Genomic DNA, 22,040 nt, shown 5'->3' with positions numbered 1-22,040 from the left:
CTTTCTGTCATAATTTATTCTTTATTCCAGGGTTAACACTTCTTATCCCCTATATCTTGACTCTCAGAAAAAAATGGAAAGACTGTAAATTGAGAATCTATGTTGGAGGGAAGATCAACCGCATTGAAGAAGAAAAAATTGCGTAAGTAGTTTACTCCTCATGTGCTAGTTCACTTCAGATCTTCGTTGCTTTAATGCTTTAATTTTAAGAACCTTTAAGTTTCTTTGAGGCACAATAGATTTAAAAACAAACACTCCAGTCTATGGCCATACCACCCTGAATGCGCCCGATCTCGCCTGATCTTGGAAGCTAAGCAGGGTCGGGCCTGGTTAGTACTTGGATGGGAGACAAAGGCTCCAGGATAGGCCGTGTGTCTACTTGGTTTTCTGGTCAATAAATCAGATGTGTATTTTTTCTAATCACTGTCTTCAAGTCCTCTTATCTATCCGCTGCCACAGATCCTTTCAAAAAGGAATTTGGCACAGAAATCTCATCTCAAGTCTTGAATGAGAGTGCCATTATCTTGTGTATTGTTTATTTCGTTCTGACTAGTAAATGTACTGAAGAAAGGGAGAGCCTGATGGAATTTATGTCCAGTTGTTTCTTTGGGGGGAATCGAAACCTGCGAATGCATGGCAGTCACTCTCAGCACAGCATACGTAAAAGAGAACTAAATTGAGAGACTGCACCTGGGTCCTCGCCCCAGCCCTGCCATCAAGGAGCTGCAGGACTTTGCAACCGTCACTAAACATATCTGGGTCCCCAGTTTCTCCTTTGTAGTTTGGAAGAGTTTAAAGACTATTGAGAACTCTTCTAATTAAAAAAAAAGTTTCACGGTAGGAGTCTGTATCTTTCTCATTCATATAGCCATTGAGCTCTGATATGTAGTTGTGAGAGTGACAAGCATGCTGAGAAGATAACTATTCAGAGGTCTCTGGTGGAAATCTGGACAACCACCTTCAGCAGTTCTTGGCCCCTCAGGGAATACTTAAGCCCTGAGCCCTTCTTGGAACCACTGCTTCCAGAAATCACAAAATAATGACAGACTTATATTCTGTAATTTTTAATATTTTCTCTTCCCTTTCAGGAGGATGCGATCATGTTGTGATGGGGGTATTGTGGTACATATGTGTGTGTATATAGTCATGCATCACTTAACAGGGATATGTTCTGAGAAATGCATCATTAGGCAATTTCATTGTTGTGCAAACATCATAGAGTGCACTCACACAAACCTAAATGGTATAGCCTACTGCACACCTGGGCTATATGTTATAGTGTGGCCTATTGCTCCTAGATACGAACGCGTATAGCATATTACTGTACTGAATACTGTAGGCAATTGTAACACATGATAAGTATTTCTGTGTCAAAATATAGAAAAGGTACAGTAAAAATACAGTATAAAAGATAAAAAATGCACACCTGTGTCAGGCACTTACCATGAATGGAACTTGCAGGACTGGCAGTTGCTCCGGGTGAGTCAGCAAGTGAGTGGTTGGTGGCTATGAAGGCCTAGGACATCGCTGTGCACTACTGTAGACTTTACAAACACTGCACACTTAGGCTACACTAAATTTATAAAAAATGTTTTTCTTTCTTTAGTAATAAAGTAACCTTAGTTTACTGTAACTTTTTATAAACTTTAAACGTTTTTTTAAACTTTTGAGTCTTTTGTAATAGCACTTAGCTTAAAACATGAACACATTGTACAGCTGTACAAAAATATTTTCTTTCTTTATATCCTTATTCTATAGGATTTTTTCTGTCTTTAAAACTTGTGGGATTTTTTTTTTTACTTTTTAAACTTTTTTGTTAAAAACTAAGACACATTTATATATTGCTCTAATATATATTATTTATATATATGTATGTATATATTACTTATGTGTGTATATATCCATACACTCATATATTTAATTTCAATTAAAGCAATATTCATATATATTGTTATATATATTTAATTCCTCCAAAGAGAGTAATATTTATAATAAAATGGAAAGGAACATGATGTCTATAATAATTTCTATTTCTTAAAGCCTCCAGTATTTTATTGAGACAATTGGTGAAATTTGAAGATTGTTTATGGATTAGAGGATAGTATGGCATCAATGTTAAATTATCCCATTTTAAAAGTTGTACCCTGTTTATATAAGAAAATGTCCTCATTCTGAGGACATGCTCATTGAAATATTAAATATTTAGGGACAGAGGGGACTGATATCTGCAACTGACTTTAAAAAAGCAGATAAGTAGATAGAGAAGGAGATAGACATAAAGAGGGAGAAACAAAGAGAATGACAAACCAAATGGGGCAAAATATTAACAACTGGTGAATCTGGGAGTGCTTTGCACTGTCTTTACAACTGTTCTGTAACTTTGAAATTATGTGAAAATTATCAGTTGCTAGGAAAATATCTCCAGTATATAACCATACAATATATGATACTTATTAGTTTGTCAGTAGCTTTTCAGTAACTATGTAAAAGTCATCAGCAAGATAATAGTCAATAAGTATCTAGACTTGCTGTCTTTCTTTCAAATAATAAGAGGATGTAGACAGCTTTGCATTATCTTCCCTGAAACATGAATGCAGAGTTAGACTTGCTGTTTCCAATATCTGCACCTACAGGGGTTTCTTTATGCCGTTAGCAGAGTAGCTTGGTCTACGCTTAACGTGTCCATCAAGTACTATAATGAAAGTGAAACACTGACCAAAAACACTGTCTGAAAGCTAAGCTGAAATAAGACACGATTGCTTTCGATATCTTAATGCAAGCACAAAAACCCTTTGATTGAAAATATTTAAATATGCAATGATGGAATGTTTTTTCTCCTATATTTTCAGAATGGCTTCCCTTCTGAGCAAATTTAGGATAAAATTTGCAGACATCCATATCATTGGTGACATCAACGTTAAACCAAACAAAGAGAGGTATGAAACATTTAACAAGATCCACTGATTACCCACTGTACTCTCTCATTCTCTTCTGTGTTGCTTATCAAAGGGAAAAAATGTTATATGTACTGCAGTGACTTCTTGATAGGATATAATAAGAAGGGCCTTCAAATAATCATGACATAGAACTATCAAGTGCATTCTAATGGGAAAAAAAGTTTTATAGTGAAGATAAGCCTGAGACGGAGAATCATTGAAACAAAGGTCAGTTAGCATTTTAGAATTGCTCTTGGTTTCTATGGTGGCAAGAGTAGCAAGAAGCATAAGGTCCAACTATTCTGACGTGAGCAATCAGGGCAAGTTCCATGGTTCAAAGCTGCTCGTAGGGCATCCTGGATGCGGAGCTCTGGCAGAGAAGGTGTGCAAACAGTTTGTGTCTTCTTGGCACAATGACAGTATCGATCCTCTGAGGCCTAAAGCTTTTGGAAACTGAGGGCCCAACACTTAGGGCCAATGAATTTTTGGGGAATCTCTAAAACTATCTGAAGCCTAGAAAAGAAAGTATTGGCTCCAAAATTTTTTAAAATGACAAAATTAAAATAATCATTTAAATACCTTCAAAATGTGACATCATTTTAACCCTCATTAATTGTTAATTTTACCAATTCCATTATTGGCTTAGTCAGCTCAGGCTACTGTAAGAAAATACCATAGACTGGGTGGCTTAAACAGTAAACATTTATTTCTCACAGTTCCAGAGGCTAGGAAGTCCAAGATCAAGGTGCTGGCTGATTCAGTTCCTGGTGAGGCCCCTCTTCCTGGCTTGCAGAGGGTGACCTCCTGGCTACGTCTTCACATGAGAGAGAGAAAGAGAACTCTGGTCTCTCTTTCTTTTCTTATATGGGCACTAATCCCATAATGGGCCCCATGCTCAAGACCTCATCTAAACCTAATCACCTGTCAAAATCTCCATCTCCAAATACCATCGCATTGGAGAGTAGGGTTTCAACTTATGAATTTTGGGGGGACACAAACATTCAGTCCATTATAATGATATTTGAAAACAATTTGTAGGCTAGACCTTCACAGGAGTTCCCAAGGGTGTCATAGCCAATGGTAAATTAGATTATGTGACTTAGAAGTATAATTTAACCATTATAAAATGCTTTTAATGGTTTACAGCCCAAAGTCATATTTACTGTTGCATTCAGATGCAATTTAATACATTTGATTTGTTGTGGAGAAGGGCCTCCAAGGGTCATCGTACAGAGGGACACGGAGGTCTCAGATGGCTCAGGTCCTCACTGTCCTGCCAGACCGCTTCCCTTTACTCTTGGTCGGCATTGCTCCTTCCTTTTGCGATTCTTGATGGGTGGTATTAAATGATTCCATACTTCTCAAGTTTTCTTGCCTCTTCCCTTCTTATTTATTATTATTCTGAATGAGCTTAATAATTAACTGAAAATTATTCAGATTTAAAATGTATTCTTATTGACCAAACAAACCTGAACTTCCTATTCTTTGAAGGTATTCATGATTCCTCTAAGAGAGTCAGTCAGTCAAAATGGGTCAGTCAAAATGACTTTACAAAAGCACCTTAATTTTTAATAAGAAAACTACAATCGGCCGGGCGCGGTGGCTCACTCCTGTAATCCTAGCACTCTGGGAGGCCGAAGCAGGTGGATCACTCAAGGTCAGGAGTTGGAGACGAGCCTGAGCAAGAGCGAGACCCTGTCTCTACTAAAAATAGAAATAAATTATCTGGACAACTAAAAATATATAGAAAAAATTAACTGGGCATGGTGACACATGCCTGTAGTCCCAGCTACTCAGGAGGCTGAGGCAGTAGGATTGCTTAAGCCCAGGAGTTTGAGGTTGCTGTGAGCTAGGCTGATGCCACGGCACTCACTCTAGCCTGGGCAACAAAGCAAGACTCTGTCTCAAAAAAAAAAAAAAAAAGAAAGAAAACAAAACAAAACTACAATTGACAGAGTTGAACTGGTTATTACTTTGTAATATTTCCTTACATCATACATACCTCTAATGCTTCATGTTCTTATATTTCTACAGTTATAAATGCTTAAGAAACATTAAGAACACATTTATAATTCTCCTTAGTAAATGGAATTAACTTTCTGATACAAATTGGGTTGTCATACCATAATCTCTGGTAGCCTTCTACATTTTATGGGAAGAATTTTAATTCCCTAAGTCTTTGCCTCTTGACATTTGCAGTGATGTGATCAAACAGGCTCATCCTATGACTCTACTGGTAGAAACGCACTCTCTTTCATGGCACATCAGGTCCAAGGATTCTTTAGCATGTGTCACTTAGCAACAGGGCAGAGCCTGCCAATATTCTGCAAGAGAAGAACATTTTCTATTATCTAGAGGGTAGTCACTGTGTCTCCTACTGAATTCAGATTTTCTGTAAGCCCTGGCTTAATGCTGGGCACAAATTAGTCATTTGTAGCCAAATTCTTCTTGCTGTTGTCTGTCTTATTAATAGCTGAAAACTATCTGTGTTTGCTAATTAATTAGTTCCTATATTCCTTTGTGTCTTTGCCCATCCATCAAGTTTCTTCTACCCAAGTCCTTTTTTCCTTCCCCTTCTTTCACACTAGTTTCTATCCAGCTGCCACGGTCACCACCCTGCTTACCCATCCGTTGTGTCCTATCACTGAGGATGCTGATATACCTGTTCCGTTAAAGCCTCAGCATTCTTTGAATACCTGCCGTAGTCCAGATGCTCTTCGTCTTACTGCCCTGACCTTTGTCTCATGGTGTCCTCTTCTCAGGGCGCAAAATTTCATGGGCAGTAGTAATAAATAAAGTACAGAGCCATTTTTGCTTTTGTCCTGGTATCTAAATTTGATTTTAGACACCATTTTAATTTGATGTTTCTTACATGTCCTCACTATCCTGCAATGAAGAGAATTATGTTCCCTCTTTGGGAAATAAATGAATTAGTTTTCAAAACTTTGAAGATTTTCTCTTTGCCATTTCAAGGTCTTGAGGAAGATGCAGGGGGAAAAAAATCCATCGTTAGTGAAACAGAAGAATCCTTGTGGTCAGTGCTCCCTGGTACAAGGACAAGAGGGCATCAGAAGAGGTGTGCTGGAAGAGCCATCCTCCTCTCTCCCACCTCTACCCTAACTCATGCCATGTCACATTATAAAAGTCATATATCTGATATTGGCAATGGCTGTTCCAATACATCAAAGTAACCCCGTCTTAAAACAAGGAATGTTAGGCCGGGCACGGTGGCTCACACCTATAATCCTAGCACTCTGGGAGGCCGAGGAGGGAGGATCACTCAAGGTCAGGAGTTCGAGACCAGCCTGAGCAAGAGTGAGACCCCGTCTCTACTAAAAATAGAAATTATCTGGACAGCTAAAAATATATATAGAAAAAATTAGCTGGGCATGGTGGCGCATGCCTGTAGTCCCAGCTACTTGGGAGGCTGAGGCAGGAGAATTGCTTGAGCCCAGGAATTTGAGGTTGCTGTGAGCTAGGCTGATGCCACAGCACTCTAGCCCAGGCAACAGAGTGAGACCCTATCTAAAAAAAAACAAAAAAAACAAAAAAAAAAAACAAGGAATGTTCATAGTAAATCTCACAGGTGGCCACTGGTAGCACATCTGGCACATTTGTAATACCTTAAATAAGGGAACTCCTTGGGGTGGTACAATTACAGAAAGAGAACTCTTCCTCTGGGCTGATGCAGTCTGGACCCAGGTGCTAAGGCTTAGAAAGTAGAACACTGGCTTAATTTCAGCTCCCACATGGGCCTTCTTGGCAGCCCTTGTCTACCATTAACAACTATACCCTGGTCACTATTCTTTCATGGTCACCAGGTGATACACAATGTCAAAAATAGTTTGTAAATGATTTCCATGTTGGAGGCTAATGTTAAATGCCCTTACATTGATTGCCTTCAATAAAATCTTTTGACTACCTATAAAACATCAGTAAGTCTTGGTGGAGGCATTTTATCACATAAACATTATCTATAAATATGGTAGGGCAAGGGTGAAAGGGAGTAGTACAAAGACAAAGTTAATGAGAAAGTAATTGAGCCAGGAGAAACGGAAAAGCTTTTGTGGTTAAATTCCGTGTTTTCTTGTAGAGACTGGATTAAAAGTCATAGGACAAAAAGACAACAATCTTATATAAAAATCAAAAAGAAACTAAAAGCAATTAACTAGATAATTTAAAGATGCTAGAGTAGTCACAAAAACAACTGGTACCTTACTTTGAGAGAAGATATCTTTGTGGACTTGGAGGAAAATTTTATGCAATTAAAAAAATTAAAAACTTAGTTATGAGGAACAAGGATGGGGAAGGCATGGCATCTGTTAATTTTCAAAATTAAATTAATTCTTATTTATATTTAATAGCATGTAATACTTGGCTTATTCTAGAGTCAATTAAAAAGTACTTCTAATAAAAATCAGATTTAAAGAGAATCAAAACAGAAATCTTGAGCTACCTCGGGATCACCTAGCTAGGAAAATGGAAAATAGCCAGCTCAGAGATGAGCTCTAGGAGGAACAAATCACAGATGAACAAAAACAAGGAGCAGTAAGAGTTCAAAGAAAAGGAATGGGCAAATTCAGCCTCATTATCACCTACTGTGTCACCTAGCATGTTTCAATTGCAAGTAAAAGAAAATCTAACTCATAATGATTCAGATGGTGGGAATTATTGTCTACATAACTAAAAAAACACAAATATAGTTTGGCTTTCAGGCTAAGCTTGATTTAAGTTAATTTTGTAATCAAGGACTAATTCTCTTTCAGTCTCTCTACCTGCCATTATGAAATCATCAATCTAAGTTGATTTAGCTTATAAAAACAAGATGACTGATGATAGCAACCGGGACTACATACTTGCTCCTGTATGTTCAGTAGGAGAGAAAGTTTGCCTCTTTCCAAGTCATTGAACTCAGGTCTAGGGCTCCATTCAGGTTTCACCAACCTAAGCGACTGGGCCACTCACTGTGGTTAGCGTAACACCCGGAGCTTACTGGTTCAAGCCTCCTGAGTTATGTGCCCACCCTGGCCAATCGCTCCGACAGAAGGTGTAGAATTGTACTGACTGGCTGATGTTGGGGATGGAGTCATTCCTGCTTAAACTACAATGGGGAAAGCATAATGTGGATGTTGGGAAGACAACCAGCAACCTCCACTTCACCTTCTATTTCTTAGGAAACTATTTTTGTACTGTACTTTCTTTTTGTTTTTTTGTTTGTTTGCTTGTTTTTGTTTTTGTTTTTGAGACAGAGTCTCACTCTGTTGCCGGGGCTAGAGTGGCATAGCGTCAGCCTAGCTCACAGCAACCTCAAACTCCTGGGCTGAAGCCATCCTCCTGCCTCAGCCTCCCGAGTAGCTGGGGCCACAGGCATGCGCCACTGTGCCCGGCTAATTTTTTTAATATACATATTTTTAGTTGTCCAGCTAATTTCTTTCTATTTTTTAGTAGAGACGGAGTCTTGCTCTTGTTCAGGCTGGTCTCGAACTCCTGAGCTCAAACAATCCGCCCGCCTCGGCCTCCCAGAGAGCTAGGATTACAGGCGTGATGTACCGTACTTTCTAACAAGGATATGGGCTGAGATGCAAAGAAACTCTTATCCTGAACAAAATAAGTATATGAAGGACTTAAACAAAGAGCCTCCCAGCTGCTAAACTCAATCCTCTGCCTGTTTAGTGAAGTGAATGCCTTGCTGTTACAGGACACTGCACACTTTTCAGAGCACTGTCACCCAAGTCATCACACTGACTTTCAAACCAGTCCCTAGCAGCCGTCGTTACTCCAATTTTATAGCCTGTGTTATCCAGGCCAAAGAGGACAAAAAAAGAGCTAGAGCAAGAACCCAGGCTCTTCTCTCTGAGGCCAGCACCTTTCTATAATGCTGACCTCTGCCAAGGGTCTCTAAAGGCACAACACTGTTGGAAGTAATAGCAAATAAAAGTACTGTGTGATTGAAAAATAACAGGGCCTATCAGTCTTATTCTTTCTCTGTCTGCCTCTATCTTTTTAAATAAGTCAATGCAATAGGAACCTACTGAATGAAGTGTCTCTTCAGTCCCTTAAACAAAGGCTCACTGGTAGGGACAATCTTACTCCTTTGTAATCACTGCACTGTTATCTGCAAGTCCTAAATCAGGCCAACTGATGAGATAATTGAACTCATCGCTTCATATTTCCATTTCTTAAGCTAATGGTATATTGATTCTAATTATCACTCATTCCAAAGTTACTAAATTATAAGTAAGCTACATTATGTAAAACCAAAGAAAATTGTTCATACTTGAGATCATCTTAAAGTAGCATACTGAAGACTACTGCCAGAAATTGTAAGATTTACTTTGTGCTATTGTTTTAAAAAAAATAAATCTTATGAGAATCTTAGATAAGACAAGTGAGATTTTTTTCAGCAATTTTAAAATGTTCTATAGCTCTTAGATACTGCTGCTAGTTTTCTCCTCAATGATTTCTTTTTAAATGCTCTAACATGTCCTCAGGTTTTTAGGCATTAAAAGATTATTGATTTTTGTTCTTTCCCCTAACATACACCTGAATACATACTCATTTGAAAATCTCAGGCAGTAACATCAAACACCAAAAGGACAAGGGCAGCATTATTTGAAGCAAACATACAAATTGTTCTGTAACCATTAAACTTGCGGGAGCTCTTGCTGTTCTCCTCCTGCCTGGCCACAGCTTCCTGCCATGAGTGGAAGTTACCATGTGGACTAAAGGTGAGGGTGGCCCTATCCCACTCCCAATGAGCCTAGCTCCTCTCCAACATTAATTGATGAATGTCTCCCATAGAGTCTGTGCAATAACCAGATGAAAACACATTTATGGGCTGAAGGGTCTACATTACAACTGTGTCTTTGACTACACTTTGCAGAAAATGTCTTTGCAGAACAATGACTGTCTATGTATTTGGGCGTTAATATTGAAGATCTAATACCTAGTATGCTAACAAGGCTTCAAGCACATTAAGGCCTTTCTCAGGTAGGGAGGGAATACTGTAACCATGGTTTTACTCACAGTAAGTTCCCCCGCAAAGATAATTCTTAAAAGATTTGCATGACATTCAGCTCTGATTCCACAGCCAGCAGAGCCAGTCATACCTGGAGTATCTGTGAAATAATGAGTTAGTTTCCCACTGTGAGGCCTCCTTTATAATTCAAATTTCAGCTGGAAAGTCTTTGAAGAGATGATTGAACCATATCGTCTCCATGAAAGCTGCAAAGATTTAACAACTGCTGAGAAATTAAAAAGAGAAACTCCATGGAAAATTACAGATGCCGAACTGGAAGCAGTCAAGGAAAAGGTAAGGACTTTTCCTCTTTAATTTTTACTTTGCTGTGTAACTAGCTGAAAAAGCAAACAGTGGTTGATTTAAAGATCAAGAAGCAATGTATTTATTATCCAATTTCATTATTCAAGATCCAGGGTTTCTACATTTTTCAACGGTTTTTCAATCATTTATTAGATATGAGGATTTAGAAAACTGTTTTCTTTTTTTCTATAAAGTCAACTATTTTTTTAAAAAAAAAGTTTTAAAAACAAGTTATTGGTATATACTGTAAAGTCTCTAATTTTAAAGAACAGGAGGCAGATCCATCAGCCTAAAATAATTTGTCGGTATGTGTACAAAGGAGATAAAGGTAGATGGACTCACAACACAATAACAAAGAATTCTAACCTGAGGTAGATGGTTATGGCAAAGTAACAAAGGTATCTGAGGAAATATATGATGTGATTGGGACAATGAATACGAGAGTTGGGTCTAGCATACGTTGTAAAATGGATGAAAAACAATGAGCTTTTCTAGAGAGCCCAGTGAGGAGGTAGGAGTTACCTTCTTCTGACATGAGCTAAATGAAGTAGGTGGCAGTGGGAATGATGAAAAGGACCATGACTCAAGAACTAGGTAGAACTGACATTTAAATTAGACATTAAAGAAAAAGGACCACAAGACCTTCTAAACTACAAGATCTAAACAAACTACATTAGGAACTGAACTTGGAAAAATTAGACAAGAAATACTAAAAGCCTTTCAGATTTAGTAACAAAAAAATACTGAATTAGAATCATAAACTCTGTGTAATAAACTGCCCAGTTCTAACTCAGATTTATCAAATAATTGAGTAAATCACACATCTGATCCTCTCTGAACCAGTAAAACATAATAATAAATATTACTCTCATTGCTGCAAAATACTAATAGCTATTTTTCCAAGTGAGTCTTTTGGTGGCTCTTTAATTGAAGCCAGCTTCTTCTGCTTATAAAATATCCAGAGGTCTTAAAGAAAGGTAGACTAGGATATAATCTATGTTCTTAGGATAGCAAATGGGTATCAAGATTCTGCCATCCAAAAGACCACCAGGATGTCTAAAGAGTAGAAAGAAGAGCTTTATTAGCAATGTCAGTTTGCAAACTGGGAAGAGATAGTCTCTAACATGGATGAAGATGCTCTCTCTTCAAAGAGGGAAAGGGCAGGTTGAGTTTTATGCCTCACAGAGTCTGTATTATACAGTAGAGTCATACATATTCTGCAGGTTTGGGGGGAAGCTATACATATTTATAAGGGGGTAGAGCACATGTGCAATGGATAAACATATATGTAACATACATTCCATGTTCACTTCGGGGCAATGTATTAACATTAAAATGAGGGGGAATTGGGGTCTTTACTGCAAAAGGTAAACTATAGGACACAAAGATAGTTTGTGTGCAGTCTCTATAAGCTGGCTGAAACTGGCTTAAGGTCAGCAGTTGCTTATCAGAAAATATTTATAAGGTTGTCCTTTGTCCAATCAGAGTTATAGTGGTCTGGGTTGTAAATAAGAGTTAGGAGGGGTCTGATGGTTCCAATTGTTAGAGACTTTAGCAAGAGCATAGTTTTTCTTGTAGCCATAGGAATTTAGAAATTTGCCATGCCAGCTGGGCCCTGAACCCTCAACCCATAGGTAATTTTTGTTTCCTTAACCTTAGGATCCATCTTAGTTGATAAAGGGGCATCTATTTTGGTTTCTCAGATCATAATTGTATGTTTTCTTTAACCAAAAACCTATTGCCCCAAACTGGCCATTCTCATCTTCTTTTTATTGTTATCCATATAGTTTGCTTCCCCCCGCCCCCCACCCTGACCCAGAATTTAATAAGTCACTAAAGCGCAATGAAAATATGGTCTTATTCTTTACATTTCTAAAATTTATCATGAGGTTCTAAAATATGGTAAGTTTCCAAGCCTGAAAAAATAATTGCATTTTTTTTAATGAGGTTTTCTGCTTGTCCATGATTTGAGGTAAGAAGGTAAATTCTCATTCATAAGTCTGGTAGAACTGTACTCAACAAAATCTGAATGTTGTCCACAGAGTTACCGCCAAGTTCGACTGAATGAACTCTTACAAGAGCACTCAAGAGCTGCAAATCTCATTGTCCTGTAAGTATCACTGTAGGCATTTAAGAATGTTAGAAAAAAATCTTAGGGTAAATGGGTTAATCGATTAAAAGCTCATGATTCTTCACATGGAAAGTTTTTTTAAAAAAATTGAAATGTGGGATTTTAGACAGTGAAGGAAGATAAGTGCCACCCTAAGACCCTGATGACTGGGACCATGAATGTTAGAGGGCTTTGCTTGGACTCACTACTGGTCACGCCGTGCCCACCTAGAGCCCAGGCATCCTTCTGAGACCGTGCTCCAGGAGCCTGAGACTCTGCTGTTCCCTGCCCAGCAGCCCCAAGTCAGCCACCCAGGCTCAAGCCTCTTCCCTGGGTGGGCGTTTCTGAGCTTCTGTGTCCATGGCAGGCAGTGACCTTTTCCATTTCCACTCTTTACCCTCTGGCCCTACAAATGTCAGGGGAGTATCTACTGAAAATATTAATGTCCATTTACTTTAAAGATTGGTAGCTAAATATGAAAACCAAGATAACTATGTCTCCAAGCACAGTCTGGACTGGAGGACTTTCCATCAAAGATGTTGCAAAATGGTCTCCTGAACTGGGTGGTAGGGCTCCAATAGCTGGTTTCTGAGATTTCTCCCAAATACAAGAGATTTAAACTATTCAGAAAAAAAATAATTTACACCAAAAGGGGGCGGGGGTAACAGTTGATCAAATTTTTTATTTAAAGAAGAGTGAACATTTATATTTCTGTTTTGTCTTTACAATGCCTAAGCCTATTTTTCTGGTTTATAGATATTTGTATTATCTGAGAAATATGTCAGTTTAATACCTATATTCAAAATAATTCCAGTGCTTTCATTTGGGGTGAGGATAAAAGTTTTAGCCACTGGTTATTAAATAGTTCAGAAATGCTAGTGATGTTTCTGCCTGTAGTAATTTTTGCTTTCATTTTTTTCCTTTTCTTCCATGCCATCAGGAGCCTTCCAGTGGCAAGAAAAGGATCTATATCGGATTTGTTGTATATGGCTTGGCTGGAAATCCTCACAAAGAACCTCCCTCCTGTCTTACTAGTTAGAGGAAATCACAAAAATGTCTTGACATTTTATTCTTAATCTGTGAAAGATTAGAATACATTTTAACTTCATGTATGAATAATTAAGAAACATTTTCCAGTACTTTATGTTGTAAATCTGATCTATGGATATGCAAATTTCTGGAGACTATCACAACAGATTCTACATAGATTTTGTCATTTTTTATTATTAGTTAATGGGAGCTTTTTTTTTCCTATCAGTTTAAGGGGGTGTCAAAGCCATTGCTACCCCTAGAAAAACATTCTTATCATTGCTGTTGGTAAACAAAAAAATTAAGCAAATCCATGTGGCTTATGCTCATAAAAACCACCAGTTTGATTTAAACTTCTCCAGGCAAACTTAAGCATTTGTTTCTAGGGCGTTTGCTTCTTAGCCCTGGTTTAGGTCTCAGCCCCACAGCAGGTTCTCAATACAGGCTATTGACAGGCCGGTATGGGAACCATAGGTGGTTATCAAAGGAAAAGACCAACTGGGTAGGGAACGTGATTATGTTTGGCCTCCTGAGAGGCTTATACCTACAAAGAAGATTTAAAAATCAATAATGGAAAACTTTAAGAAGTACTTGAGTCTACAAAATGTTGAAAGCAGTTACCTAAATAAGGATATTTAATGTAACAGATTATATATTTAGAGTGATCTGAGCAATCTTTGATAACATACAACTTGAATTTGCTGCTGACTGAAATGTATTATATATTAACTGGATTAGAAGACAACATACATTCCAATTAAATGAAATATATTTTATTCTTAGCATATAAAGTTTAATTGTGCTCCCTGCTACATATTTTGAAATTTCCATCATGGCATTACTTTGCATATTTTTTTCTAATTAAGTGGTTAGCACAGATGAGATCTTTATAGATGTCTAATTGAAAACCAAGTACCACAAATTTTCAAACCATTATTAAGAAATATATCCTGAATCATCGATTTAGTTACTTTCTATAATGATTGTATGGATTTTAAAGAATGATTAAAAATGTGAAGGGGAAAAACTTTGCAAATTTAGAATATACAGATATTGATTTTTTCATTTTTATTAGTATACCTATAATACTTAATCACATTGACAAACCAACAAAAAGTTGTTTTTCTGATGAATGGCCTGATTTTTCTTCTTGACATATTTTGACTGTTTATTCTACCTGAGAAAATATATGGGAAAAATGAACCTGAAATAAAAAGCACTCAAATTCTACTGCTTTGGCCTAGGTCATGTTTTTACTTTTCAATCACCCAAATCATGATGCAATGGTATATCAGATGTGAGCCTGAAAATTTCACTCAGTGCCCTCATCTGCAGGTTATTTAAAGCTGGAAAGCAAGATTAAAGCTTCCAAGCTCAGCCTCTCTGTTCAAAAGGACGACTGCAGGAAAAGGGAGACCATCAGCAAAGCTCATAGAGCTAGAGATCCCCATTCCAAATCCAGGGCCCTTTTACTTAACTCTGCCCTCAATTAACCCCTCTCTCTTGAGCCCTAGTACCTGAAATCCAAATGCCTAGACTTGGTCCTGGGCACAAGGAACCCAGCTTCATCTGGGCCTGACACTTCTCTGAAATAATTCAGAGGGTCTCTGGGAAAGATGAGAAGTAATATGGCTTCTGTAACAGATAAGTCCTGGCTCTTGTTTCTTTGCACAGCTGTTGCAAGGTGGGTTCCCTAGGAAACAGACTCCCAGACAGAGTTTAGCATGTAGTGCCCTAGGGATCAACACTGGGGAAATGGTGAGCTGTGATGCAAGCCCAGTGACAGCCTCGCAGACCCCACAGGAAGTAGTCCCAAGTAGGGCAGAGAGGGCCAGGCCTTTGTGCTCCACATTGATCAGTCACTGGATGTGGGCTGCTGGGAAGGCGTGTGACCTCAGGTGAGGCAGCCCTGTGCAGCACAGGCAGTCCCTGAAGGGCCTGGGAGCTGAAGTCTGTCTGCTGACAACACTCCTAGCTGCTGGGGCAACAAGCCCTTCATTAAACAAGGCCTGGGTAGAACATTGCCAGGTCTATAAAAGTGGCCATATAAGGTAGTGGTGGGGAAAAAAAAAAACCTCAGTTATTTAGTTTTCTGAGGGAAACTGGCAAGAGGGTGACTGAGTGATGTTCCTTGGGTTCCAGGTTAAGTGGTGGGTGGCAGTAGGGACGGGAGATTTTGAAGTCAAGAGCAGTTCTATTGGGAATAGGTTTGGATAGCAGAAAATCCAAAGGATAGGGGCTATGGTCAGGTGGCAGCAGATTTTTATGGCCCTTGGTTGTTATTTGCTGTTGTCCTTTGCTTCACCCAACTCTATTAAGCCAACCACCCAACATCTTCATGTCTACACACAGGTTTCCAGCAGGAAAGGGGAAGTTCCACAATCATGGGCATTGGTGTCCGACTTTCTCTGTCCCCTCACTTTGTACACGTTCCTCATCAGCATCCCCATCCTTCCGTCCACTATGATTTTTCAAAACTCTCATCACTTTTTCAGCTGATGACCCTGCCCTCATCCCTACAGACATATGCCTGTACAAATAGACATAGAACTTTCTTTCACAAATAGGGCCACACTGGGAGCATTGTCATGTGAGTTTCCCCCTTTATTCTCTGTTTTAGAAATCTTGCCACAGAAGCTTTAAAAAGAGAGTATAGATTCTTGGGGATGACAAAGCCCTGCTATATTAGACTCTCTGGGAGTGGGGCCAAGGGACCTGTACATTCTGATGATCCACAAGATCTTGGAACCACTGCTCTAGAAACTCCCTCTCATCCCCATGGTTTGACTTCCACCACATGTTGGTGTCTCCCAAATTTATATTTTTAATTCAGATCTCTCCTATCTCTTAGATCCATATATTTAAACATTAATTTTCTTGGTGTTTCTCTTGTTAATGGAAAAGAAACCCCAAACTCTGTAAAATAATTTAAAGAGGTTTATTCTGAAATGAATATATGTGAGCATGGCCCTGGGGGAGTCACACCCAAGAAGTCTTGAGCAAGCGGTCCTGAGGTTACAGTTTGGCTTTATACATTTTAGGGAGACAGGAATTGCAGATAAAATCATAAATCAATACATGGAAAGTATACATTGGTTTGGCCCAAAAAGGTGGGATAACTTGAAGGGCAGGGGGGAGACTTACAGATTACAGGTGGGTTTAACAATTCTTTGATTTGTAATTGGTTAAAAAAAATAAAGCTTTGTCTAAAGGCTTGGAATGTTTTAAGTTAAGATAAGGGAGTCTGTTAATCAGAGACAAGCCACAATATACTCACTCCAGTTAAGCAAATTAATGGACTGCAGGTGATTTAACCTTTGACCTACATGTCCTGTTAATAATTCAGTATCTTATTGTTATCAAGAGTGTGTTTTGTCAGTCTTATGATCTCTGTTTTGACATTAATGCTGGTCAATTGTTGTATCTAAACTCCAAAAGGGAGGAGGTATAACTGAGATGTGTCCAATCTCTCTTTTCTTCATAGCCAGGAACTCAGTTTTAAGGTTTTTGTGGGATCCTCTTGGCAAAGAGGGAGTCCATTTAGTTGGCAGAGGGGTTAGGATTTTATTTTAGTTCACACTCTGGATGTCCCACAGACACCCTAAATGTAGAACAACTAGACTTCTGTTGTTGGAGCAATGGCTCTAATTCTCTTTCTCAGTCACCTATCAGATGTTTAAAAAAATGGATTTAATAGGTACAATAGTGCTCACCCACAAAGAATGCACCATCTTTGTGAAATCTATAGAATTTTTATAAAAACAAATTATATATTTGTGAACCAAAATAAAATCCTAAGCCCCACTAGCTGAATGAATGGACACCCTCTTGGCCAAGAGGACCCCAGAGAAATAAACCTTAAAGCTGAGCATAGTCGGCCAGGAGAAGGAAGGTCAGGTACACCTCGTCCTGCCCCTCCCTTTCTGATGAACAGACATCCTTATCTTAAGCTAAAACATTCTTTTAAACAAAGCTCTATTTCCCTAACCAATTACAAATCAAAGAATCTTTAAACCCACCTATAACCTGCAAGCCCCGCCCCCCACCTAGTTGGCTCTTAGTAGCTGAGATGTGATCTCCATAAATGTGAGATAGCATTTGAAGTAGGCAGGATTTCTAAGATGGCTTGTGTGATCCCCTCCTCTTGAGTTTGGACAGGACCTGTGAGCATAATGGAGTGCCACTCCAATTATTAGGTTACTTTTATGATAGAGATGAAGAGATTTTATAGATGTAATTAAAGTCCTTAAGAAGTTTAATTCTAAGTGGCCTTGACCACGGTGGGCCTCGCTTAATCAGGTAAGCCCTTTAACAGAGAGGCTAGAGGTTAGAGATTTCTTCCTGCTGGCCTTAAAGAAGCAAGCTGTCATGAGTTCTACAGCAGCAAGGAAATTCATTCAGCCACTAGCCACTTGAGCTTGGAAGAGAATCCTCAGCCTCAGAGAAGACTGCAGCCCCAGCTAACACCTTGATTCCAGTGTGGTGAGATCCTGAGCAGAGAACCCAGTTAAGATATGTGCGCACTCTTGACTCATGGAAACGGCGAAATAACAAATGGGTGCTGTTTTAAACCAATAAGTTTGTGATAACTGTTACGCAGCAATCGAAAATGTAGCATCCCACTTGGATTTTATGTTTCATAGAATGAAAGAACATACTATACTTGTAATGCATAGAGTCACACAAACTCAATCATATTATTATAATTACCCCATCCTACAATGAATAATATCAGTTCTGAGTTTTGTTTGGCCCAAGAAATAACTCAGAACCTACCAAATTATACTTGTCTAATTCTAGCTTCACAAAATAAAATATGCAATATGAACCTAATGGTTTGCAGGACTGTCGTATTAATAGTAAATCTGATGAAACATTTCTCTCCTCTATCAGTTTCTTCACCCAAGGAAGAACCATATTAAAAAAAAAAAATGTCAGTGAGTGTGTGGTGGGGTCAACTAGGCTTTTGGGGTTTTTTTGTTTGTTTGTTTGTTTGTTTGTTTGTTTTTGAGACAGGGTCTTGCTCTGTCACCCTGGCTGGAGTACAGTGGCGTCATCATAGCTTACCGCAACCTCGAACTCTTGGGCTCAAGCAATCCTCCTGCTTCAGCCTCCCAAGTAGCTTGGACTACAAGTGTACATCACCATGTCTGACTAATTTTTCTGTTTTTTAGTAGAGACAGGATCTCCCTCTTGCTCTGGTCTCAAACTCCTGGCCTCCAGTGATCCTCCCGTCTTGGCTTCCTAAAGTTCTAAGATTACAGGCGTGAGCCACCATGCCTACCAACTTTTTTTTTTACAGTGATATTTTAGTTGCTTACTTATTTTATAAATAAGTGCAACACAATAATAATGGTGATATAATATCTTACATTTTTGAGTGCTAAAAAGTTTATTATATATGACCTTTACAATATATGTCACTTCAAACATGAGTTAATAATTAAATACTTAGCTTAGCAGGCAAGTAGTTTATTTATGGATTTCATTTTTAAAATATTATTTTTGAATAGTTATTATTGGCATATAATATCAATTAAATGTCTCACCTGTCTTTCATTCATCTGTTTTTCTCCAAACTCAACCCTTAGTGGTTTCTTGCTTATTCTACTAGAGGTACTCTATGCATTTATAAATAAATATTCAAATAAATATGAATAAATAAATGATAAACAATGGTCACTAAATGTGATTAATTAAGTTAAAAATAGTCCCTAAGATGTCCAAATAACAGCTCCCCTGTCTTTGCACAATAGATCATATCCATTTGGGGGGATATCTAGAACCATAAAAATAAATTCAAGCTGAAAAAGACCTCAGAGATCCTCTAGTACTAAAACAGGATACTCATACAGAACATTTGTACACAATTCAGTGAACATCGTATTAAAGGAGCAGTAACTAGCAATAAGTGGCACAGGGATAATGCAGCAAAACATCAAAAACATTTAAATAAGGAAATACAAGACTCAAAGATGCAGCAGTTTGAGGTCACAAATGTGGGAGGCACTGACTCTACATACCTCAAAAGAGCTTGAGGACATCATCACTTTGTAAGAGGACAGACTAATGGCAGAAAACCTCAATTTTGTTCTCAGTATCCAGGTTAAGAAAGCAAAGATATATACAGTTCATCCTTAGAAAACTTCTCATCTCCACGGCTGACATCAGAAGATGGCTAAGCTTCAGTTATCTGGAAAATTAATTTACACGGAATGACTCTGGCTGCAGTTAAGCAGAGTGCATGCAGCACTAGTGTAAGATGCAAACAGTGTATTTTCAGGTTAAGAAATTTAAGATGAGGAATGCAGAGAAAACTTGTCAAGGGCTGAGGCCAAGATCCAAGTCATGAATGTCATCACTTCAGAGAAAGTGACAAGCAATGACATCTGGGCAAAGAGCTTTTACTTTCTTCCTCAGCCTGGAAGATATTGTAGCAGGGAGTAGTTTGGGGAAAAAACTAAGCAGTCGACATTTGAGAGAAAGACACGGGTAACTGCCAAGCTGTGGGGCTCTGCTGCAGCCCCTGGTGGCCGAAGTGCAGGCCTCTGTTCTCACACAGCTCCCTGCCCAGCAGCGGTGGCTTTCCCTGGCTTCCAAAGGTCCATCTGCTCTGTCGGATGCCCAGGAGATCAAGAAAAGGAGACTGGCTTCTCTGTTAATATGTACTTGGATTTTCCTATCGTACTTCTGCCCAGCAAAAAGGTGGTAGAATCATTCTCAGGGAAAATGAGAAGTTCAGAGAAATAAGCAATAATGAGTATTGAAAGATGCTAAACAACTCCAGCTGCTAACGCAACCAGCACACTGGAGAAAAACGATCACCTTTCTATGATTTCCTAATGCTCACAGGTACATTTGCAAAATGAATTCTACTCAAAAGTTTGTGCACTTTGGGCTTAATGTGTGGACTTAATGAATCCCGGAGTCATTTTTTACTTCTCTCCCAACTCACATCTGATCTATCAGCAAATTCTGTTGGCTTCAGAATATATCCAGAATCTAATCACCACTCACCATCTCCACTGTGACCTCTCTGATCCATGCTGTCACCGGATCATCTCTCCCCTGGGTCACTGTAGGAGCCTCCTCAAGGCTCTTCCTGCATCAGGCCTTGCTCCTCTTCTGCCTCATTTCAACATAGCAGCGCAAGCAATCCTGTTAAATGAAATAGAGCTGGTTACTCCTCTTATCAACATCTGCAAATCGCTCCCCATTCTACTCCGTGGAAAAGCCACTTTCCTTACACAAGTTCACACACAAGTCTCTACCACTGCACCCCACACACCCACTTCTGTGACCTCATCTCCTACAACTGTAGGTCCTCCCCTGTCACTCTGTTCCGACCACACTGGCCTTCTTACAGGTGAGTTTGCACCTTAGGGCCTCCGTGCTTGCTGTGCCCTCAGCCTGGAATGCCCTTCCCCAAAATATCACTTCCTTCAAGTGATATCCCCACACTCAGCACACAGCATGGTCTCACTGAGGCCTTCCCTGGCCACCCTCTCTAAAATCAGAAGCCTACACTCCACATCTCACTCCCCTGCTTTGCTTGTCTTCTTAACACTCAACACTATTTATTTTAATCACATCCTCTATTTACTGTGAGACTTATTTTTGTCTATTCTGTTCCCTGGTATATCCTTAAAGTCTAGACCAGTTCCTGGACGTGGAACTCATTCAAAAAATATTTGTTGGAAAGATGAATGAGTGCAGAGCACTGAGGGAAATGGAAAGCATAAAGCTCCTTTGGGGTCTGGTATCCAACTCACTATGGGGCCTCATTCCACCCTGCACAGACCCCTCCCGCACCAGCCATGTGCCACACAGCTCTGTACACCTGGGGTCTCGGAACGTGCTGGTCCTACTGCCTGTGATTTCTGACTCTCCTTTGTTTTTATCACTTATTTTCATCCTCCTTTAGTTCACTACCAATGAGGTAATTACTAAACAGCCCCTCACGAGTTTCTTGGCCATCTGGTATAAGGTCTTTTGTCAATTCAATTTAGCAAAAATGTGTCAGGCTCTCAAATAGGAAGTTACATTGTTCTAAGCTCTTAAGATATGGCATCCACATTCCCTGTCTTCAAAAAGTTAGAAGTTTAGATAGAACGGCAAACAAGTACACACACTAATTACAAATTGTGAAAAAATACTGTGAAGGAAATACAGAGGAAACTATGACTGAGAATAATGGAAACCGTAGTTCCAGGGCACGCAGGGAGGGTGTCTACGAAAAATATTTAAGGTTGAGAATGTGCTGACAATGCCGAGCTTTCCGTGAGCCCCGTGCTCCTGGAAAACAGCAATAGTTAAGAGATCACCCCACATTTTGTGTTCTAGAAAATGGGTCAAGAATACACACATACTTAATTTAACTAGGTTCTCTGAAAACGGCTAGCTGCAATGGACCACCGTTCCGCACGTGACAGATAAGCATTACGGTCAACTCTTTCTCTTGACTCCTATAAGACTTGTAGATGACTCCTTGTTTACAAGGTCAAACCCAGGCCTTTCGCCTTTTGCCTGAGCCTGCAGACAAGGTCAGACACAGACCCTTTGTCCTTTGTCTCATGAACGATTAGCTGAGGTTAGAATTGTTTGTCCCCCTGAAAGTAGCTAGACACAAAAGTGAACATTTCCT

The 22,040-nt window shown here is 39.1% G+C and overlaps 1 protein-coding gene across 3 annotated transcripts in view; it reads left to right on the top strand.

Moving 5' to 3' along the window:
- The window catches only part of SLC12A1 (solute carrier family 12 member 1), an 86,987-nt gene extending 72,363 nt beyond the window's left edge, over positions 1–14,624 (top strand). For all 3 annotated transcript variants that reach the window (XM_069460283.1, XM_069460272.1, XM_069460293.1), the window contains exons 22-26: positions 31–142; positions 2,850–2,936; positions 10,113–10,248; positions 12,300–12,367; positions 13,308–14,624. In XM_069460283.1, the coding sequence (XP_069316384.1) occupies positions 31–142; positions 2,850–2,936; positions 10,113–10,248; positions 12,300–12,367; positions 13,308–13,443 (539 nt within the window). In that variant the 3' untranslated portion in view covers positions 13,444–14,624. The remainder of the gene's footprint in view (positions 1–30; positions 143–2,849; positions 2,937–10,112; positions 10,249–12,299; positions 12,368–13,307) is intronic.
- The last annotated feature ends 7,416 nt before the right edge of the window (positions 14,625–22,040 follow it).

The sequence above is a fragment of the Eulemur rufifrons genome, chromosome 2, assembly GCF_041146395.1.
Source record: "Eulemur rufifrons isolate Redbay chromosome 2, OSU_ERuf_1, whole genome shotgun sequence".
NCBI classification, from domain to species: Eukaryota; Metazoa; Chordata; class Mammalia; order Primates; family Lemuridae; genus Eulemur; species Eulemur rufifrons.
Note: the sequence above shows the minus strand (reverse complement) of the source record. Positions and strands in the feature narration are given on the sequence as shown.